Below are 20,014 nucleotides of genomic sequence, written 5' to 3' on the forward strand. Positions count from 1 at the left end.
TGTAACCCACCAGGCTCCTCTGTCCATGGGATTTTCCAACCAAGAATACTGAAGTGGGCAGCCATTCCCTTCTCCAGGAGATCTTCCCTACCTAGAAATTGAACCAGCATCTTATCACCGGCAGGTGGATTCTTTACCGCTGACCCACCAAGGAAGCCCAATGGAGTACCCCTCCCTCCTCATAAATTCCCATTTCATTCACACAGTTTGAAATGCACCCCCAGAATTGCAGCAAACTTCATGAAGCCATCCACCCAGGCAGTACCTGCCAGTCTATTTTCCTAAGTCTGGTCTTCACCCCTGCATGGCTACCAGCTGCCACCCCACCATTGTGGCATCACAGAAAACAACCCTGGGTCTTTTAGAGCAGACTTTTTGTTGCACTTATTTCTAATTAAAAAAAACACACACAATCTTTATATTTAAAATGGATAACCAACAAGGACCTACTGTATAGAACACGGAACTCTGTATGGGAGGGGAGTTTGGGGGAGAATGGATATATCTATATGTATGGCTGAGTCACTCTGCTGTGCACCTGAAACAATCACATTATTAATTGGCTATATTTCTTTATAAAATAAAACATTTTTTAAATTTATATTTTGAAAGTCTCTGGGAAAAAGTTAACCTTGATGATATGTGAAGCTTTCTCTTATTTGTTTGGAAAGCTGGATTCCCCCTTATTGTCCACCTTCCCCTACCTCAGCTTCATTCTGGAACCTACTGTGATCTACAAATAAGGACTAAAAAGCATGAATAAAAGACCATGAGCATCAGAGAGCCTCCAAGTCTCTCTTTTGGCATTTTAATCCAGCCTGTTCTGTGCCCTTCAGCCTTTGTAGATGGTGTGTGGGATTATCTGTTCTTTTCCTCAATCTCCTCTTCTCGCTTTCCACAGGATCATCTCAGAGGGATGGCCCAAACCCAAGTCATTCTCTCTGGGGTTACAAAAAGATCCTTGCACATGTTTTTCTGACACAGTCTCAGCTGTTTTCTCTTTCCCATTCTTCTTTTGTCTCCATCTTCCATCTCCTCCTCTTGTGTACCCCCAGAGGAACGGGCTAGTCTTCTTGCAGATTCACACTTATTGAAGGGACATCTCCTCCATTATGCCCAGTCTCTGTGCGAGGAAGAGATTCCACACATTTTCTCTGCAACACAGAGGAAGCCCTCACCGACTGTTTGCCTGGTTGATACCATCCCCTTGGCCTGAAAGTCTCTTCTCTTGTGGTAGAAATATTTTCCCATCTTTAAGTTAGTCTCTTCCAAAAGGTAACTTCTATCCTTGCCTGGAAGAGATGTTACAGGCCTCTGACCATTTGATTTGCGTATTTGCCTTCTACTTTGCATCAGAGTCTATACTTCTGTCTTATTTCCCCTGGTCGTTTGCAACCTTGTTGAGTACAACACAGAGTCTCAGGCTCTGAAATCAGTCCAGGTTTGAATCATGGGTCAGTCACTTGCCTGTGTAGTTGTGTCACCTTGGACAAGTTAGTTCACATTTTTATACCTCAGTTTCTTTAGTGGGGGTCATAATCTCATTTATAGAATTTTTGCAAGGATTAAATTAAATATTTTTCTAAAGTGCTTAGAAGAATGCTAGACACATAGAGAATACTTAATGTTAACCTATTAATATTAATTACTATTAAGTATTATTAGTTACTATTAATATTCTCCTTTTTGCATTAGTTATCTAGTGCTATGTAATTAAATTATCTCAGAATTTAGAAGCTGAGAACAATTATAAACATTTTTCATCTTTCATAGTTTCTGTGGATCAGGACTTGAGGCACAGCTTAGCTGGGCGGTTCTGGCTTGGGATCCTTCACAAGGCTGTGGTCCAGATCCCAGCTGGGGCTGCAGATTACCTAGGGTGGGAAGACTCAAGTTAAAGTCATCAGTGTTCTCCATTTGGGCATTTAAACAGTTTGCTCTGATGTTCTGGTGACATGGCAGCTGGCTTCCTCTAGAGAGAACAGTTTATGACCTAGCCTCAGAAGTCAAATGCCATCCCTTCGACCAAACTTATTGTTCACACAGACTTGCTCTGATTCACCTGGGAGGGGGGAGACTACACTAGGGCATGAACTCCAGGAGGCAAGGATCTTGGGGGCAATCGTAGAGGCTGGACATCACATTTTGTTTTGCTCTAAGTGGGTGAGTACCAATAGGAGGCTCTAGCAATCGCAGACAGTGAGATGAGCTCTGCTAGAGAAAAGTTCCCAGGAAGAAGGAAGAAAGGAACGAAATAAAATATTTCCTCAGCCTTATCCCTTGCCTCTCCCTCCACTGCACTCTCAGCTTTAGCCAGACTGAAACCACCTCACTCCTCGATCTCATTTCAAGGCCCGTGAACATCTACAGTTTTTCTCTTTGAACGCTTCTCCTCTCCACTTCACTTGGGCTACTTTCCTTTCCGAATTCAGCTCTCAGCTTAAACACAACTACTTCCTCTAGGGAAAGTTTTCCCTGATTCCCTTAGGCTGTGGCTGCTGTGTGTACTTTATCTCCTTTCAAGGAACTTATCCAGTTATTAGAAGTCACTTTGGAGGCATCTCCAAGTGAGGGGAACAGCTGATGAAAAGGGACAGAGCAAGGCGTAAGAAATTAGCATCGTATGTTCTCTAAAAGAAAGTTCCAGAAGAACTTTAGGTGATCATGGAATTTTCTTTCTCTGCTGTACAATGCAAAAGTCACTAGCCTCGTGGGGCTTCTGAACACAGGAAATGTGGCTAGCAAGACTGAGGAATTGAATTGTATTGAGGAACTCAGGAGTTGAATTTAAATTTTATTTAATTTAAATTTAAATACCTACACAGGGCTAGTGGTGACTGTATTGTTCCACACAGTTCTTACCAGAAGACCCCTGCTTAAAGATAGTCCAGGGTGGCAGAGAAGGAGGCTAAGCTTTGCTATGTAGAGGACAGGCCCCTTCAGACTGGAAAGGCGGCTCTGTCCTTGGAATTCTCCAGGCAAGAATACTGGAGTGGGTTGCCATTTTCTTCTCCAGGGGACAATAAACTAAATCCAATGTATTTAACGGGCTTTCCTGGTGGCTCAGCCATAAACAATCCACCTGCAATGCAGGAGATGTGAGTTCGATCCCTGGGTGGGGAAGGTCCCCTGGAGGAGGGCATGGCAACCTACTCCAATATTCTTGCTGGGAAAATCCCATGGACAGAGGAGCGTGGCAGGCTTTAGTTCAGAGTGTTGCAGTCAGACAAGACTGAAGCAACCAAACACAAACACGGGTGCATTTAAAGCACTGGCCCAGGGTGAAGACACCATTCTAATACATCTCCTACAAGGCTCTTTGTAACTGAGCAGGATGCTTAGAACAGTGAAAGGATCTAAAGATACTAGGGACTAGTTCTCTGATGGCAAAATTGAAGAAATTTTTTTGTAGTGGGGCTTTTCCCTACGTCTGCCACCTACGGTCAGGGTCAGAGCCACTATCTTTTAAGAGGGTCAACACTTGTGATGGTTGTCTAAATTTGCACTTTCTAACACCAGTCAAGAATTAGCTTTCTGTTCTCCCTGACGCCCCCTCTCCCTTCCTTCCATGGGTTTGTGTTAGGCTTTGAGAAGCGATGGTGGAACAATTCAGTAACTTTTCTTGAAAAGCTCACAGACGAGGGAGAGTAATAAAGATGTTCACACACTAGCTGGTTGCCAGAGGTTCTAGGTTCTACTGTTTTGCTAGACTACGTCTCTACGCTTCAGCTATCCCGTTTGTAAGATGTCAGGGCTGGGAGAGGACTTCTGAGGCCTCCGCCCTAACTTCCTGGGCGCTTATGTAATGTAATCAAAACCATAATGATAATAAAAACAGCAGACACATGAACTTGAGTGCTTATGTTCCAGGCACCACATGCGCTCAATGCTTTATTGTCGCAGTTTCACGAACTTCCATTTTGTGGATGAGAAAACAGAAGCTATGTGAGTTTAAGCAACTAGGTCACACAAGTAGTATTAATAAATAGTTGCGTTGGACTTTAAATTCAGCTGGTTCCATTGCTTAAACTTCTCATGCTTTTGCTGCGCTCACTCCTTTTCAAGGCTGGGCCATTGAGGTGCTTTGGGTTCAGGCAGGGAGTTAATTTTGTCACGATTACTAGTGATACTCGGTTTTTTTTTAATGCGTGTTCTGTGTGTATACAGTCTTACTTAATTTTCACAGCAACCGTAAAGAGTGGTTCATACTACTCCCACTATTGTACAGATGGGGAAAGGGAGGCTCAGAGGGACTGATTAAATTGCTCAAGGTCACACAGCTAGCAAACAGCAGGGATCCACAGTCAACCTGTTTGCGCCCACCCCGCCGCCTAGACCACTCCGCCTCCAGCTTGGGGCAGGGAGCTCCGGCCAACCCAAGGGATAGGCGGGGCAGCCCTGCCGGGTCTGGGGGCCGGCCGCGGCCGCACGCCTCCGCCGCGCACGCGCTCTCGGGCTCCGGGTCCGGACGCGCCGCGGGCGCGAGGACGGCGGCGAGGAGCGTGCGCGCGGTGACGTGCCGGGCGCCATGTTGGAGGGCTGGTGGTAGCGGCTCGGGGAGGTGCTCGCTCTCTCGGTCTCGCTCTCTCGCTCGCTTCCCCCAGCTCCCTTCGGTGCCCCCCCCGAATCGCCTGCGTGCCGGAGTGTGTGCGAGGGAGGGGGAGGGCGTCGGGGGGGTGGGGGGAGGCCTTCCGGTCCCCGGGAGACCCGCGGAAGGAGGCGGAGGCTGCGAGGGACTCCGGGAAGCCATGGACGTCGAGAGGCTGCAGGAGGCGCTGAAAGGTGGGGGTAGCTGCCCCCTCTCCCTTCCTCCTTACCCTCCGTGGCCGCCTCTCCGCTCCCCTCTGGGCGAGTGACTCCGCGGGGCCAGGCTGGGGGAGGGCGCGCTTCCCCGGCTCCCATCCCCCCTCCCGCTTTCCCGGGGGCGGGGAGCCCCGTGGGCAGCTCCCTCCCGCCCCGCTCTGGGCTTTGTGTCGGCCGCCGGCGTCTGGGCTGGGGGAGGGGAGTCGGGAAGCTCTCGAGGGGGCCCCGGCCCCTCTCCCACTCCCCGTGAACGTTTCGGGGGCCCGCAGCCCCCTCGCAGGCAGGCTTCGTTCTCTATCATCCCCCTGCACACCGGACATCGTGGGGAGAGAAAAAGTGAAAGGTTTCGGGGCGGGGGTATGGGGGCGGCAGAGCAACTTTCAAGTGTCTCTGGAGGCCCTTTTTTCAGAGCTTCTGGAGTCATCTTCCACGCGCCCCAATTCTGAAGTGGTCGCCTTCCCAGTTCCGAATTGCTCGCCATCCGAGCAACAGGCTTGAGAACTTAGAATACTGTGATTGCAGCGTTTTGAGAATTAGACTTTGATACCAAGGATCATTGGTTGATGACTGCAAGAGGGAGCTGGTGTTTCATATAACGCAGATTTATGAACCTCACGTAAACAGTTTGGGGGGAGTTGGGATCTGGGGTTTGTATTTTAACAGATCTTTGAGATGAATCCCCCGGACTGTATTAAGGATGGTTGGTGGAGAAGTGCCCCCTTTAGGAAGGGTCTCGTTATCTGTGAAGAGTGACATTTGAAGTTGGAGAGTCAGGTGGAATTTATTTGAGAGGCTTTTTAAATTAAAAATAAAATTAGTTTCTTAATATGAGGAATGACTGGAGAGGAAAGTTTGTTTTTAAAGGGTATTGGAAATGGTTGGTGGACTTTGAAAAATACTAATAACTTTTGTTTCTTCCCTTATCTAGATTTTGAGAAGAGGGGGAAAAAGGAAGTTTGTCCGGTCCTGGATCAGTTTCTTTGTCATGTAGCCAAGACTGGAGAAACAATGTGAGTTGAAAACGTAATCGTATTCATAAACCTGTGTGTCCTTAAGAATCGCTTAGGAAAGGGACAGAAGTGTATTTCAGAAGCATTGAATAATCCATCTGTCTAAATTGTACAAGCCCCATATTTAAAGCATTTACTCAGTGTATATGCTTCATTCACTTCACACCATGCTCTGTAGTGAATTTTTAAATTGTATTAAAATTTTTCTTTATGCTTTTGCACATTTAGAATGTATTCGTCTAGAACAGCCAGAGAAAGGAAGAATGCATGTTCCATTGTGACTCTTTTTGGTCATAACAAGCGGGCTTATTTCCAGAATTCTGTGGCTTTGATTCTATTTCAGCTTCTTTTTTTTTTTTTAGTGGTGGTATTTTCTCATATTGTCCTGTATCCAGCCTTTTGTTGTCATTTATATATGTGGGTGCTGGAAGTATCACTTCTGCTTATTCTCTTGGGCACTCAGGGTGATTATCTGACAAATTCCAGATGCTACAGTCTTGACTGTCCTGTAAACTTTCTAGGATAGCTAACTTGTTAGCATATGCTCAGCATTTTATTAGGCTTGATTCTAAATGTTGTGAATCTGAAACTTATACTGTGAAGTTAAGACTGTTTTCAAAGGAACATTGTTTCATTGTGTCCAGTGTGTTTTGCAGCAGTTGTTTTCATTCTTGGACTGTTCATTTGTAGAGAGCAGTGCAGATTTGGTGACTGATTTGTAGTCGTGTCTTTGTATAGGGGTAGGGAGCAGGAAGGGGAGAGGTTTTGGAAGGTGTAGTGTTAAAAAGTGGGGTTTTTAAAAATTCTTTTTGAGGCCTAATAAAAAAAGTGTAAGCTTCAGCAGTTATGTACATTACATAATTATGTATCCTTTGTTTGGCTTTATTAGCAAATGTTCATTTCTTACAAGATTTGCTTATGGTTGCAGCATAGTCTCCTGATAACTAGCCTGTTTTTAAAAGGGGCAGGGGGAACCTCTTTAGTGGTCATGCCAACAAACTGAAACTCCTTGGTGCTTATTAAAATTACCAGTCACCTTAGGAATTTGACTGATGCATTCAATCTTGACTTTATACTTACTGCCTTAAAAACGTGGAACCCTTCAGAATTAAAAAAAAGTAATTTTTGCTTTTGAGTTCTCTTAGAACATCTTGATTTTTAAAAAATTGATGCTGAATAACTAATTTGTATTAATTGTTAGTTGGTCCTAACTTATACCTCTACAATATCAGGAGGAGAAGCATTTTACTTCAGAGTTTAGATAAACAAGATTGTTTGGAGTTAAATACTTAAAACCTCTTTCTAGGTCTGTGCAGATTGCCTTCCCTTCTTGATATAGTGCATTGGCCGTAAATGTATAAATAGTTGAAAGTTTCTTCAAGGAAGCTTTTTAATATCCTGTTTGACTGGATCACCAAGTGGCTTGGGAAATTTAACCAGATTTTTCTGGACAATTATTTATCTAATAGAGGACTTCAGAAGATCATCAGTCGTCCCATCCTTGTCCACACTCCTCCTCCCTCCCCGCTAATATCTAGGTCTTAACTATAGGTCTTACTATTTTTGTATTAAAATGACTGGTGGTGTTAGATTCTTTATGGATTTTGGAAGATATTTTTAAATTTATGATTCAGTGTTTTTACATTTAGTTTTATTTAGCCTTTGGTTTTTTAATCAGTTTGAGCGTGCCTTAACTTTTGATATGGAAATTTGCAGTTTCCGTCATCATTTATGGTTAAACTGAGCTTTGTCTAACTTCCAAGATTGTAAATAGGAGAATGAAAATCTAAAGGATAGCAGTTCAGATCTTTCTGATGTTTTAGTATAGGTGGGTTTCTTAAGAATTCCTGGGTTTCTTCCCCTCATTTCTGATTTAAATAAGTTTATTCAGTAATGCCTTTTTTTTTTAAATCCTTCATTTATTGAAAACAGCTTCATTTATTGAACTATATATTTTGGTAAATTTTGACATCTGCACTCATGAAACTATCACTGCACTCCAGATGGAGGCTATATAAACATTACTCCCTCTTGCCCTTTGTTACTTGTCTTCCATGTGTGTGCTCTCATCCCATCAGGTAGATTAGTTAGCATGTTCTGAAATTGTATATAAATAGAATCATACAGTGTATTCTTTGTCTTTTAACAATTTTTTTTATAATTGGAGGATAATTGCTTTATATCTGCCTTTCTTTACTCAGGGTAACTTAAGATGACTCCATGTCCAGAAATCAATAATTCATTCCTTTTTATTTTTGAGTAGTAGTCTTTACATGGATATCCTACAGATTTTGGTTCATTCACTTGTTGATGGACATTCGCATTATTTCCAGGTTTAAAAAAAAAACAACCAAGAACATTTGTGTATGCGTCTTTGTATGCATTCTTTTCTCTTGGATAGCAGTCCATCCATGAGTGGAATGGTTGGGTCATATGGTATGTGGATGTTTAACTTTAGAAACTGCCAAACTGTTCCCTAGAGTGATTGTACCAGTTACTTTTCCACTAGTAGTATGGGAGTTCAGATCAGTTTCTCCACATCCTTTCCAACACTTACTATGATCAGTCTTTCTCATGTCAGGTATTCTGATAGGTGCCTATTGTATAGTGATTGTAATTTGTATTTGCCTAATTACTGATGATGTTGAGCGTCTTTTCAAGTGTTTATTTGTTGTTTGTGCCTCTTTAGTAAGTTGATGCTTCACATCTTTGCCCATTTCAAAATGGAGTTCTTTGATTTCTTACTGGATTTTGAGAGTTCTTTATATACATGGATACAAATTCTTCATCTAATGTGGTTTGCAAATACTCGACTGTGTGGTTTGTTTTTATTCTCTTAACAGTGTATTTCAAAGTGAAATTTTAATTTTAATTCCATTTTGACTTTTAAAAATTTCCTCTCTTGAAGGATTCTTACTGCATTATTTGTTGTGATCATTTGTTCTTCTCTGCTTTCTAGTTTAGTCATTGTTTCCTGAAGTAGTTTTTTCTGTTCTTGGTCTCTGCTGTATTCTGTTGCTTCATTTTCTGAGTTTCTCTGACTGACTTGCATAATTTTTCTCATGTTTTTAGCTCCTTTTGAAATAGTATAAGGTTTTGATCAAGTCTTTTCTAGCTCTGCTTCACTGTCTTAAGGGATGTTATTCTGCTCCTTATTCTGCTTTTCTCTTAACCACAGTTTCATATCTGATTTGACCTTGATATTTTTCTGTCTTGCATTTTTATATAAAAGTAGTTTTCCTGACCTTTGAGTAGGAGTCATGGTTCAGAGTAGCTGTTGTAACTTCACAGAGCTCTCTCATTGTTTTTGTGAAGTGTTAGAGCGTGGAGCTTGCTTTCTGAAATTTCTAGGTTTTGTTTTGCTTTTATTTGAAGCTTCTGTTTGCTTTATCTTGTCTCTTTCTCTTGTGTGTGGGGTCTCCTCTGGATGGGAGCTCTGGTGGTTCACTTTCAAGAGCTCATGGGAACAAGACTTTGTTCTTTTCAGCTCTTGTTGGAGATTTTTCTCTTCATTTATTACTGGAGTAATACGTATCTCAGTTTCAGCTGTTCTCAGATTGACCTGCCATGATTTCTTGTGAACAACTGTTGGCTGTTTTGTGTTTCTCCTATTTGTAGCCCTTTCAGATACACTGACTTCTGTTTCCTCTTGTACAGATTCTTATAATGTACAGGTCTTCTGACTGTGAGTGTTTCCTCATTAACTTATTTTTGGGGGGTTGTGAGATAACCTTGTTCAGGTAGATTCGTTGTAAATGTTTTTGCTTATTGGTTTTGGGTTTTGCTGTCTACTTAACATCTGACATAGGGGGTTTTGGAGAGATGAAAAATTCTAGCACCTCTGCCATCCTTTTAGAATTAATGCTATTTAGGAGAACTTTGTAAGTCAGTCCCTGTTAAGTTAGTTTCTTCATCTATAAGATGGGGATAATAATAGTACCGAATAGCATGAGTACATCATACATGGAAAACTTGGAAAACCAAACACTACTTGGTAAAGTGTTAACATTATTTGTTTACTCAATAAATAGTAGTTAATTGTGTTGATACTGCTTATATTGAGTCTGCTTTTTTCCCCTCCTTGCAGTTTCAAGCTCTTTGTATTAATTAATTTTGACATATCCCTAAGAAAATCACAGTTAAGTTACTTTAAAGTAGTAGTAATCAACAACTGAGATGTGCATTATTATAAATAAAATCTGCTCAAGTCCATGAAGCTGCTAAATCCTTCTCTGGCTTTCTTTAGGAGGGAATTTTGTCTAGCATAGTGTTGGACACTTGGAATGTTATTTCTAAAATGTCACTTTCACATATACCTTTGGCATTTTTGCCACATCCTAGCATCTGTATAATTATTTATTTTTAGGTTAGGTTACTTTTTTCTTCAGATTTTTTAAAGATGGAAAAATGATAGAGAGAAGTTAAGCCCTCATTTTGCCCCTCCCCAGAAGTATAATCAATGTTAATTTCTTCCTGTTAATCTAGTGAGAAATAAAGTCTGAAACTAGTGGTTTGTTGAATTAGTTACATCTTTCTGCATCTTTTTAAAATCTATAAATAATAAAGTGTTGATTAGTATTGATTACCCATGTGCCATCTAAATTCCTGTCATGTATGTGCCATTATCACAGTGGTACACAGAGGAAGCACAGTAGATTTTCAGTAAATAAAGTTAAGTGGATGCCCTTGTGCATTTAAATATTTTAGTAACTGCAGTGATTAAGATGGGAACATGAAGAAAATTATAGTTTTCCTTTGTTTCATCAGATCCAACCTGCAGACCCACTGCACAGTGGCTACTGCGCGATACCCTGGAACCTAGATGTGCCAGCTTTGTTTTCTGACTGGAATTAACTTCAGCTCTTCAATCGTTTGGGTGTACAAATGAGTTCATATTTTCCATGTTTAGTCCAAATTTTTACTAGTAGTTGGCTAGTCCCCTAATTTCATGAGAGTTAGCATGTGGTAATGTCATTCTTGGAAGGAGCATGGCTTGATTCTGAATTGAGGTTAGCAGGGTGTCTGTGTGAATTAGGACTGATCATTTGTGAACCTGTTTCCACAGTTGAAAAATGGGGTTTATACCATGTAGTTGCCTCAGATATTGTGAGGATGTGAATAAATGAAAATACGTACCTATAGATAGTGAAATTGGGGAAAGAATAAAAATTACAGTTGTCTATGTGTTGAGTTTAAATAAGAGAGCATTTGGTTCATGAAACAAGTCTGAGGTACTTAATCTTGTGGCAAGAGCTCTGGTTTGAGAATCAGGAGAGCAACAGAGAGGCCTGGGTTTGAATTCCCTGCTCTATCACTTAGTCTGTCACCAAGGCAGGCCGACTGACTATTCGATGCCTTATTTTCCTTACAGTAAATACAGGTAGTGAAGTAAATCTACCTCAAGGGATGTTGTGGTGATTCACTGGGTTCATGCTTTATAGTGTTTTAACATGGCCCCTAGTGCACAGTGACGACCCTCTCCTCCCTCCCACTACCGTTCAGTTCCCAACAAGTTAAATACAGTGAGCCACATTTCCTTCAGACATTGAACAAGGAGCTTAGAAGAGGTGATTTCCAAATTTCAGAAGCCTTGTAGGAGTTTATATCATGGCAGTAGTTACTGGGGTGGTATTGCAGTAACAGTGATTAAGGGTGGGGCATAGTCTTAGTGGTTGCTGTTAAATGTCTGCCAGTGCTGAGGATGTTAACTGTTGGGGGTATGTTGCATAGATGAGTAGTTTGGAGACAATTTAAAAAAAAATGAGGATCACTTGTCTGTACTTGGATAAGAGACACCAGTCAGTGTTCTCACTAGCTCATGAGAGACACAGAGCGGTTCCCGTAATGTCTTAGTGGCACTTACAAGTTGCCTTTTATCTGCATCCAGAGATCTTCTTTGTGCCTGCTAATGAACGTGAATTCATAATGCTTATGGATTGTTGGGAAGCCTGTCACCAACTTCACGTGGTTTCAAAACATCATCTTATTAAGGAGATAAGGAATTTATGGTCCAGTAAGAAGATAAGGAATTTATGATTCACAGCCTACAGTAATTTCCCTCTGTTTTGTGGACTGTTGGTCTTTTACCTTTTTGCTATGGGAGTTTATTGGGGTGGAAGGGTGAGTGAGTATTCATGTTTGTGTCTGCCTCCCTAAATCAGTTTTCAGTATCAAGAGCAGAAAAATTTTTAAGTCACTTACCAAAACAGTATAGACAGTTGAAGAGGAGACTGTCAGCTGTTATTTAATTTAGTACTTATGCCTGTGAAAGCTTTATATTTTAAAATACTTGGTGAATGTGAGAATGTTAGATCTTCATTTTTGCTAGGCCTTCGGAGGTGTTCAGTTGCTCATTTTTGTTTTCTTTGGTTTCACCCATTTTATAAATGCTATTTATATAAAAAGCAGTCCTTTTTATATATCAGGCTGTCTGGGTTTGACAGTCCTTATAACTACCCTCCTAACTCTGTTCCTACCAAAATAGATTGAATATGATTGAGAACATACGTCATTGATTGTAAAGTGTATAAGAGCTAATTTGTCTCAATTAGTAAAAAAGAATATATATATATATAAAAAATAGTAATATGTGCCATGTAGTAAATAACATGTCATATATGTGGTAGTTCAGGTAGGGCTTTTTTTGTTACAACGTACCAGTTTGACTTTATGGGGAGGTGAGGGGGTGGATAGCTTTATTGAGACATCTACTGTAGAATAAAAGACACACTTGGAGCTGTTTATGTCAAGGTATCTTTGTTGTCTCTGTGCTTAAATCTCCTTGACTCTAGGTTAGCAGGCTGTTCTGGTTTCATTATAAGCTGTTTCAGTGACCGTGATGGAGTAAATTAGTCACCTAAGCCCTCTTTTGCTCTGTTCCCCAGCTGAAAATATAATTAATTAAACACTTAGGTCACAGTTTTTTATGAAATACCAGGCATTCAGCAACCACCAGGTCCAGTACCAAAATAAGGAATAATTGGGGCTTCCCTTGTAACTCAGTTGGTAAAGAATCTACCTACAATGCAGGAGACCCAGGTTCGATTCCTGGGTTGGGACGATCCTCTGGAGAAAGAAATGGCAACCCACTCCAGTATTCTTGCCCGGAGAATCCCATGGACTGTAGCCTGCCAGGAGTCCATGGGGTCACAAGAGTTGGACACGACTTAGTGACTAAACCAGGCATTCAACAAATCATAGATTGTTTATATACTGTGATATAAAAAATAGAAATGAATGTAAAAATGACCCTTAATACCAATTTTGATACCTACAAGTTTCTGAAGCTTACTGAAATGAAATCCTAGGAATGAAAACATACTGACTAGTAATATGATCTCAGTTGTCTAATCTCATCAAGCTTCTTTATACTTGCGACTGAGCTAACTATTTTGCTTGTCAGAATTTGGCTTCAGCTATTATATTTTTCTTCCTTCCTATAGCCAAGTCTGACTTAGACTCTCTCAGATGTGCATACCTGTACTTGTACTGTCTCCTTATTTGTCTGAGCTACCTGCAGGAGGTGAGGCCTTTTTAGTATTTTGACTCTTTTAAGTCTTGATTCTGCTAATGTTATTTTTTTGTTGTATGTGGTGCTGGTTAGTACTCCTACCTAGTTAAGAGTCTTTGATTTTGAGGTGGTGAGTCAGTCAGAAATCTTGGGACTAGAAGTTTCACATAAGAACTTCTATTTCAGGTTTGGGTTTTTTTTTTTTTTTTTTTGCTTCCTAAAAGGTATACCTTTAATGAACATTTATTTTGTGCCAGACACTATCAGATGTTTAAAGTGCTTGCCCTAATTTAATCTTCACTATTACTATCTGAAGTAGGTATCTCCTTTTTAAAATAAGGATACCAAGGGTCGCAGAACTTAAATAGTTTTAGGATGGTGCAGCTGGTGAGTGACAGAATTGGGATTTAAATTCAGGCATTCTGATTTCAGACGGTCAAGAATTTGCCTGCAACACGTGAAAACTGGGTTTGATCCCTGGGTTGGGAAGATCCCCTGGAGGAGAGCATGGCAACCCACTCCAGTAGTCTTGCCTGGAGAATCCCCATGGACAGAGGAGCCTGGTGGCCTGCAGTCCATGGGGTTTCAAAGAGTCAGACACAACTGAGGGGCTAAGCACAGCACAGCAGATTCTGACTTCAGATTCTCCCATAACCTGTACCTTTATACCACTTGGCACTTGTTCAGCAATCTTCTCACGTCTGAAAATCCTTACAAAACTACTTAGAATTTGAAGCTGCACATTTGGGAGGAATCTATTATCACTGTTATTTTTGTAATTTCTGAGGCTTTTATGCTGTTTACCCAAGCCAGACCCCACATACCCATGTAGCCGCCCTTCCTTGTGCTGTCTTGTGATATGATCACCTAAGGCGCTGACACTACAGATAGTTTCCTGGGGAAGGGGGTGGTGGAGGTTTGCTCACAAGTTGTGTCCAACTCTTAGAACCTCAGGGACTAGAGGCTCCTCTGTCCGTGGGATTTCTAAGGCAAGAATACTGGAGTGGGTTGCCATTTCCTTCTGCAAGAAAAACTATTAGGGGATATTGATTGAAAGAGTTAGTAAGGTAGGTGACTTGATGTACCCTAACGTTGGTAATTTTGATCATTTTCCAGTGACGTCAAATGCTGAAACTTTTCAGTAATTGTAATTTTGCAGAGGTATAAATTTGAAGCATACAGGTAGTGAGACTGATGTACTTTCAGCTGGAATGTATACACCTCTTTAATGTATGCATCTTGAATTTGTTATTCTCAATCACCCAAAAATCTTACCTTTGTAATATTGGGAGGTAGATGATACTATTTACAGGTGATGAAATGAGAAAATACTTACTATACAAGGATTTGAAGTTAGATTTAAGAGGTTTTATGCTTCTTGGTAGCTCAGATGGTAAAGAATCCACCTCCAATGCAAGAGACCCTGGTTTGATTCCTAGGTTGGGAAGACCTGCTGGAAAAGGGATAGGCTACCCACTCCAGTATTCTTGAGCTTCCCTGGTGGCTCAGCTGGTAAAGAATCCACCTGGGAGACTTGAGTTTGACCCCTGGGTTGGGAAGATACCCTGGAGAAGGGACTGGCTACAGACTCCAGTATTCCGGCCTGGGGAATTCCATGGACTATCTAGTCTCTGGGGGCACAAAGTGTTCGATACGACTGAGCAATTTTCACTTTCACTTTTTTCAAGAGGTTTTACAAGTGTATCTGTAATTTTTGCACTATTGTGTATTGTTGGGAAGGAGGGTGAGATAGCTTTTTGTTAACAACAAAATATTTCACTCAGAATTGTTTGTACTAAAGTGAACTTAATATTTCTGGAGATGGTTTTATTCTGGCCTTATTTTAAGGGTACTGTCCATGAGGATTCCAAGGTAGCTTTTGAGATTTTGGTCTTTTTTCCTCCAAGTGGTTCTTTAACTAGAGACTGGTGCACCTTTTCTAGGGCCTTTGCACATTAGAATATTTCTGCATAGAGTAATCTTGAAGTGGGTAGAACATGGCCTGGCTTTCTGTTATCACCTGTGAAGACTGTTGGTGAACTCTGGGTTTTCCTGTTAATAGGCTGTTGTAAGACAGTTTTGTCCTAACTGTTCATAGTAGAGGGTTCACGGGTGTACCTTGTTAACCTTGTCATCCACTTTTCTGATAAATGTTGTCTCTGGCGTTTGGTTTTGCTGTCTTAGTTGCTCTAGCATTTGGCAGAAGTGAACGCCACAACTAGAATTTGGCCACTTTATTAACCTTTTTTCTTGTTTGCATTGGGCCACTTTAAAAAATTCCAAAATGTTAGGTGAGTATATGGGCAAGTGGTATATATTAATACTTGTAGAACTTCCAGTGTTTCTAAAAGTATCTTAAATCTGAGGAATATCACATATATGCTTTTCAATTTTATATCTACATATTGGTTAACAAGTTAGAATAACTGCATTCTGAGTTTAATGGGTCATTAATTTAATTATTGTATCTATAATAGGTTAGATTAAAAAATTCATGTGCAAAGATTATGGAAATTAATACTCCTTTGGAGAAGCCTGTCTAGTTTTAAAAGCTTTTTATTTTAAAAATGCTCACAGGAATAAAGAAAAATCAAACTATACTGTTACCCTATTTTGTCTATATTCCTAATAAGTTATGTTTAACACATGTATGTATATATGTTCTTTAAAAAATGTGATACCAAATTCTGCAGTTTGGTTTTTGTTACTTGCTGTATTTATATATCTTTTATCAAAACACATCACTGATTTTTTTGGGGTCGCGTAGTATTCCATTCTTTGACTCTATTTAGGTCCTTTTTGATGGTCTTAAAGAATTGTTTACAGTTAAAACAATTCAAATGATGCTTAAGTGAGCATAATTATTGGCACATATGCAAGAATGGGGTTTATGGGTTGGAGTTCATGTGCATTATTGTCTTGATAGATAATGCCAGCTGGCCTTCAAAAAAAATTTTTTTTCATTCAAATCCCAAAGAAAGGCAGTGCCAAAGAATGCTCAAACTACCACATAATTGGACTCATTTCACATGCTAGTAAAGTAATGCTCAAAATTCTCCAAGCCAGGTTTCCATAGTACATGAACTGTGAACTTCCAGATGTTCAAGCTGAATTTAGAAAAGGCAGATGAACCAGAGATCAAATTGCCAACATCTGTTGGATCATAGAAAAAGCAAGAGAATACCAGAAAAACATCTATTTCTGCTTTATTGATTACACCAAAGTCTTTGACTGTGTAGCAAACTATGGAAAATTCTTTTAAAAGATGGGAATACCAAACCACCTGACCTGCCTCCTGAGAAATCTGTATGCAAGTCAAGAAGCAACATTTAGAACTGGACATGGAACAACAGACTGGTTCCAAATCGGGAAAGGCTGTATATTGTCACCCTGCTTATTTAACTTACATGCAGAGTACATCATGAGAAATGCTGGGTTGGATGATGCACAAGCTGGATACAAGATTGCTGGAAGAAATGGCAGTAACTTCACATACGCAGATGACACCAACCTTGTGGCAGAAAGCAAAGAACTAAAGAGCCTCTTGATGAAAGTGAAAGAGAAGAGTGAAAAAGTTGGCTTAAAGCTCAACATTAACGAAGATCGTGGCATCCGGTCCCATCACTTCATGGCAGATAGATCGGAAAACAATGGAAACAGTGTCAGACTTTATTTTTGGGGCCTCCAAAATCACTGCAGATGGTGACTGCAGCCATGAAATTAAAAGATGCTTGTTCCTTGGAAGAAAAGCTGTGACCAACCTAGACAGCATATTAAAAAGCAGAGACATTACTTTGCCAACAAAGGTCCGTCTAGTCAAAGCTGTGGTTTTTCCAGTGGTCATGTATGGATGTGAGAGTTGGACTAAAGAAAGCTGAGTGCCGAAGAATTGATGCTTTTGAACAGTGGTGTTGGAGAAGACTCTTGAGAGACCCTTGGACTGTAAGGAGATCCAACCAGTCCAACCTAGAGGAAATCGGTCCTGACTGTCTATTGGAAGGACTGATGTTGAAGCTGAAACTCCAATGCTTTGGCCACCTGATGCAAGGAAGTGACTCATTGGGAAAGACCCTGATGCTGGGAAAGATTGAAGGAAGGAGGAGAAGGTGACGACAGAGGATGAGGTTGGATGGCATCACCAGCTCTGTGGACATGAGTTTAGGTAAACTTCGGGAGTTGGTGACAGACAGGGAGGCCTGGCATACTGTAGTTCATGGGGTCACAAAGAGTCGGACACGACTGAGTGACTGAACTGTATACAAACAGTATATCAAAGTTACCTGTCCAGTGTCAGTACTGAGCATTATTAAGTCTGAAAATCTGATAGATGAAAAATGTTTCCTCATTTTAATGTGCTTTCTTTTCTTTTACTCCAGGATCTCTCCAGTTGTTATTGCTTATTGTTGATTTCTGTTTTCCTCATTTATTAAACTGTGATTTCTCCCTTTGTTTTCAGTTTTTTTGCTAGATTTTTATTTTTAAAATAACAGAGTAACTTGATAAAGTTGCTTTTAAAAAAGGTATGCTTCTATTAGGAATAATTTTAGTTTAAAACAGTCTCATGATGGTCTAACCTGTATAGGAAAAGGTGGTCTTTGTTTTAATGGGTAGATGGAATTGTTATTTCTGGCATGTATCTGTCTTTTTTCTCCCCCATTCCTGAGACAGGTAGTCATATATATTTATCAGTAAAAGAAACTTCAGATACAAAGGTATGAACAATGTCTTTGATTTTTATGACTGTATTTGAAATTTTGTTATGGTAAATCCAGCCTCCCCCCACCCCCACCCACCATGTGGCCCTTGTTTACTTCTTTGTAAATAATTCTAAACAACCAGTTAGAAAAAGCTACATTCTGCCCTTAGGTTGACTGAATACTGACAGCAGGCTGGGAACCTCAAAATGTCATGAAGTCCTAGTCAAGCAGAAGAAGTGAAAATACTCCCCACCCCAAAATGGACATATCTTAAAGATTGTTTCCTACTATCTTAAAATTAGTTTTGAATAAATACATACTTTTATTTAAACGTAAGTAAAATACTTACAGTGTTTAAGTGAAAATAGTTGAAGATGTGTGAGATTTTTGAGATGTGGGATTTATCTCCAAGTTTGCATTTAATGATGTAATTTTGTTCACTTTCCTTTTCAGTACTTCATAACTGTTCTCCGCCAGGGGTAACAACATCTGGAGACATTTTTGGTTGTTATAAATGGAGGGTACAGCAGGCATCAGGGTACAGTGAGTGCTGAGTGCTCCAGTGCACGGGATAACACCCACAGCAAAGGGTTATCAAACCCAAAATGTCAGTAGTGCTGAGGGTGAGAGATTTTGCTTCATAGGAAAAAGCATACATTAAGCTTTAAAAAGTCTCTGATAGTTTTGTTCTGTGACCTGTGAAATAAAAATACTGATGTGTATGATAAGACCATCAATGTCTTCAACCAAGGCTTCTTAGTTTTATCTTTTAGGATTCTGTTGATACTTGAGAAACTTAGAAAAGTCTAATTTTGAGAGAGAAATACACTTATCCAAGATTTGATAGTTTAATTATAAAGTGTTCTCTTTCCTGATTTTCAGTTAAGAAGAAAGTCCAAAATGCTTTGCCTTTTATCTAATCAGATATTGTCTAGGACTCTTTCTCCTTGCTGGTTATACTCAACAGTCTTGACATCAGATTTGTTGGGGAGGTTTTCCCACCAAGCAATTCTGAGTCTCCTACAATTCAGTTGTTACATGTTGTACTCAGAGTTAGCGTCAGATCTCTCATGTTAAGGGCTTAGCCCCACAGTCCACCCCCACCACCTGCTGCGGACCAATCACAACTCCAGGTTGTTACACCTGTGTTTCTGAACAACAGGCTAAAAATCAGAGGTTTCTATAACCCCTTTCTCGGATTCTGTTAATTAGCTAGAGTGGCTCACAGAACTCAGGAAAACGGTTTACTGTCTAGGTTACTGGTTTGTTAATATTACACAGGATATTAAAGGTTATGAATGAATAGCCAGATGAAGAGATACATGCAATGAGGTCCAGAAAAGTTCTGAGCAGAAGATGAGATGCCTGTGGAGTTTGGGGTGCACCACCCTCCCAGCATGTGGATACATTCTTGTTCACCAATCCAGAAAAGATTCACCAATTCAGCTTTCTGAACCCCATAGATTATAGATGTTTATTGAGGTTTTATCAGCTGGGCATGATTGGTGATTAATTCTACTTTTAGCTCCTCTCCAGAGAATGACAGTGGGGAGTGGGACTGAAAGCTTCAAGCTTCTAGTCATGACTCGGTGTTTCTGGTGACCAGTGCCCATCTCGGAACCTACCAAGAGTCAGAGTCACCTGATGAGAATAAAAGACTTTTTTATCACCCAGGAAATTCCAAGGAATTTAGTAGCTCTGTGTGAGGAACTGGGACCAGAGGCTAAAGAATAGAACAAAAGATTCTCCTTAGAACCTTTATTTTCAAGGGTTTTAGGAGCTCTTAGGACCTAGGAGCAGAGACCAGTATGCATATTTCTTATTACTTCACAAATACATCCATTAACTAGCTTCATTGGACCATTCTTATATGTGTAGAGAAGAGAAAGAGCCTTTATTTTCTCACTTTGTGGATGGAGTAACAGCTTGGTATCTTAATTAATTGCTCTGTGTGTACCTAATCTGTATCAACCCGTGAACTGCTGACTGGTAGT

General features: G+C 40.5%; 1 protein-coding gene across 1 annotated transcript in view; it reads left to right on the forward strand.

Moving 5' to 3' along the window:
- Window positions 1-4,706: 4,706 nt before the first annotated feature.
- PPP4R2 (protein phosphatase 4 regulatory subunit 2) overlaps window positions 4,707-20,014 on the forward strand; it is a 52,752-nt gene continuing 37,444 nt past the window's right edge. Inside the window, exons 1-2 of the mRNA XM_052642205.1 lie at window positions 4,707-4,782; window positions 5,732-5,813. Coding sequence (XP_052498165.1) covers window positions 4,749-4,782; window positions 5,732-5,813 — 116 coding nt within the window. The 5' untranslated portion in view covers window positions 4,707-4,748. The remainder of the gene's footprint in view (window positions 4,783-5,731; window positions 5,814-20,014) is intronic.

Source organism: Budorcas taxicolor, chromosome 1 (genome assembly GCF_023091745.1).
Source record: "Budorcas taxicolor isolate Tak-1 chromosome 1, Takin1.1, whole genome shotgun sequence".
Taxonomy (NCBI): domain Eukaryota; kingdom Metazoa; phylum Chordata; class Mammalia; order Artiodactyla; family Bovidae; genus Budorcas; species Budorcas taxicolor.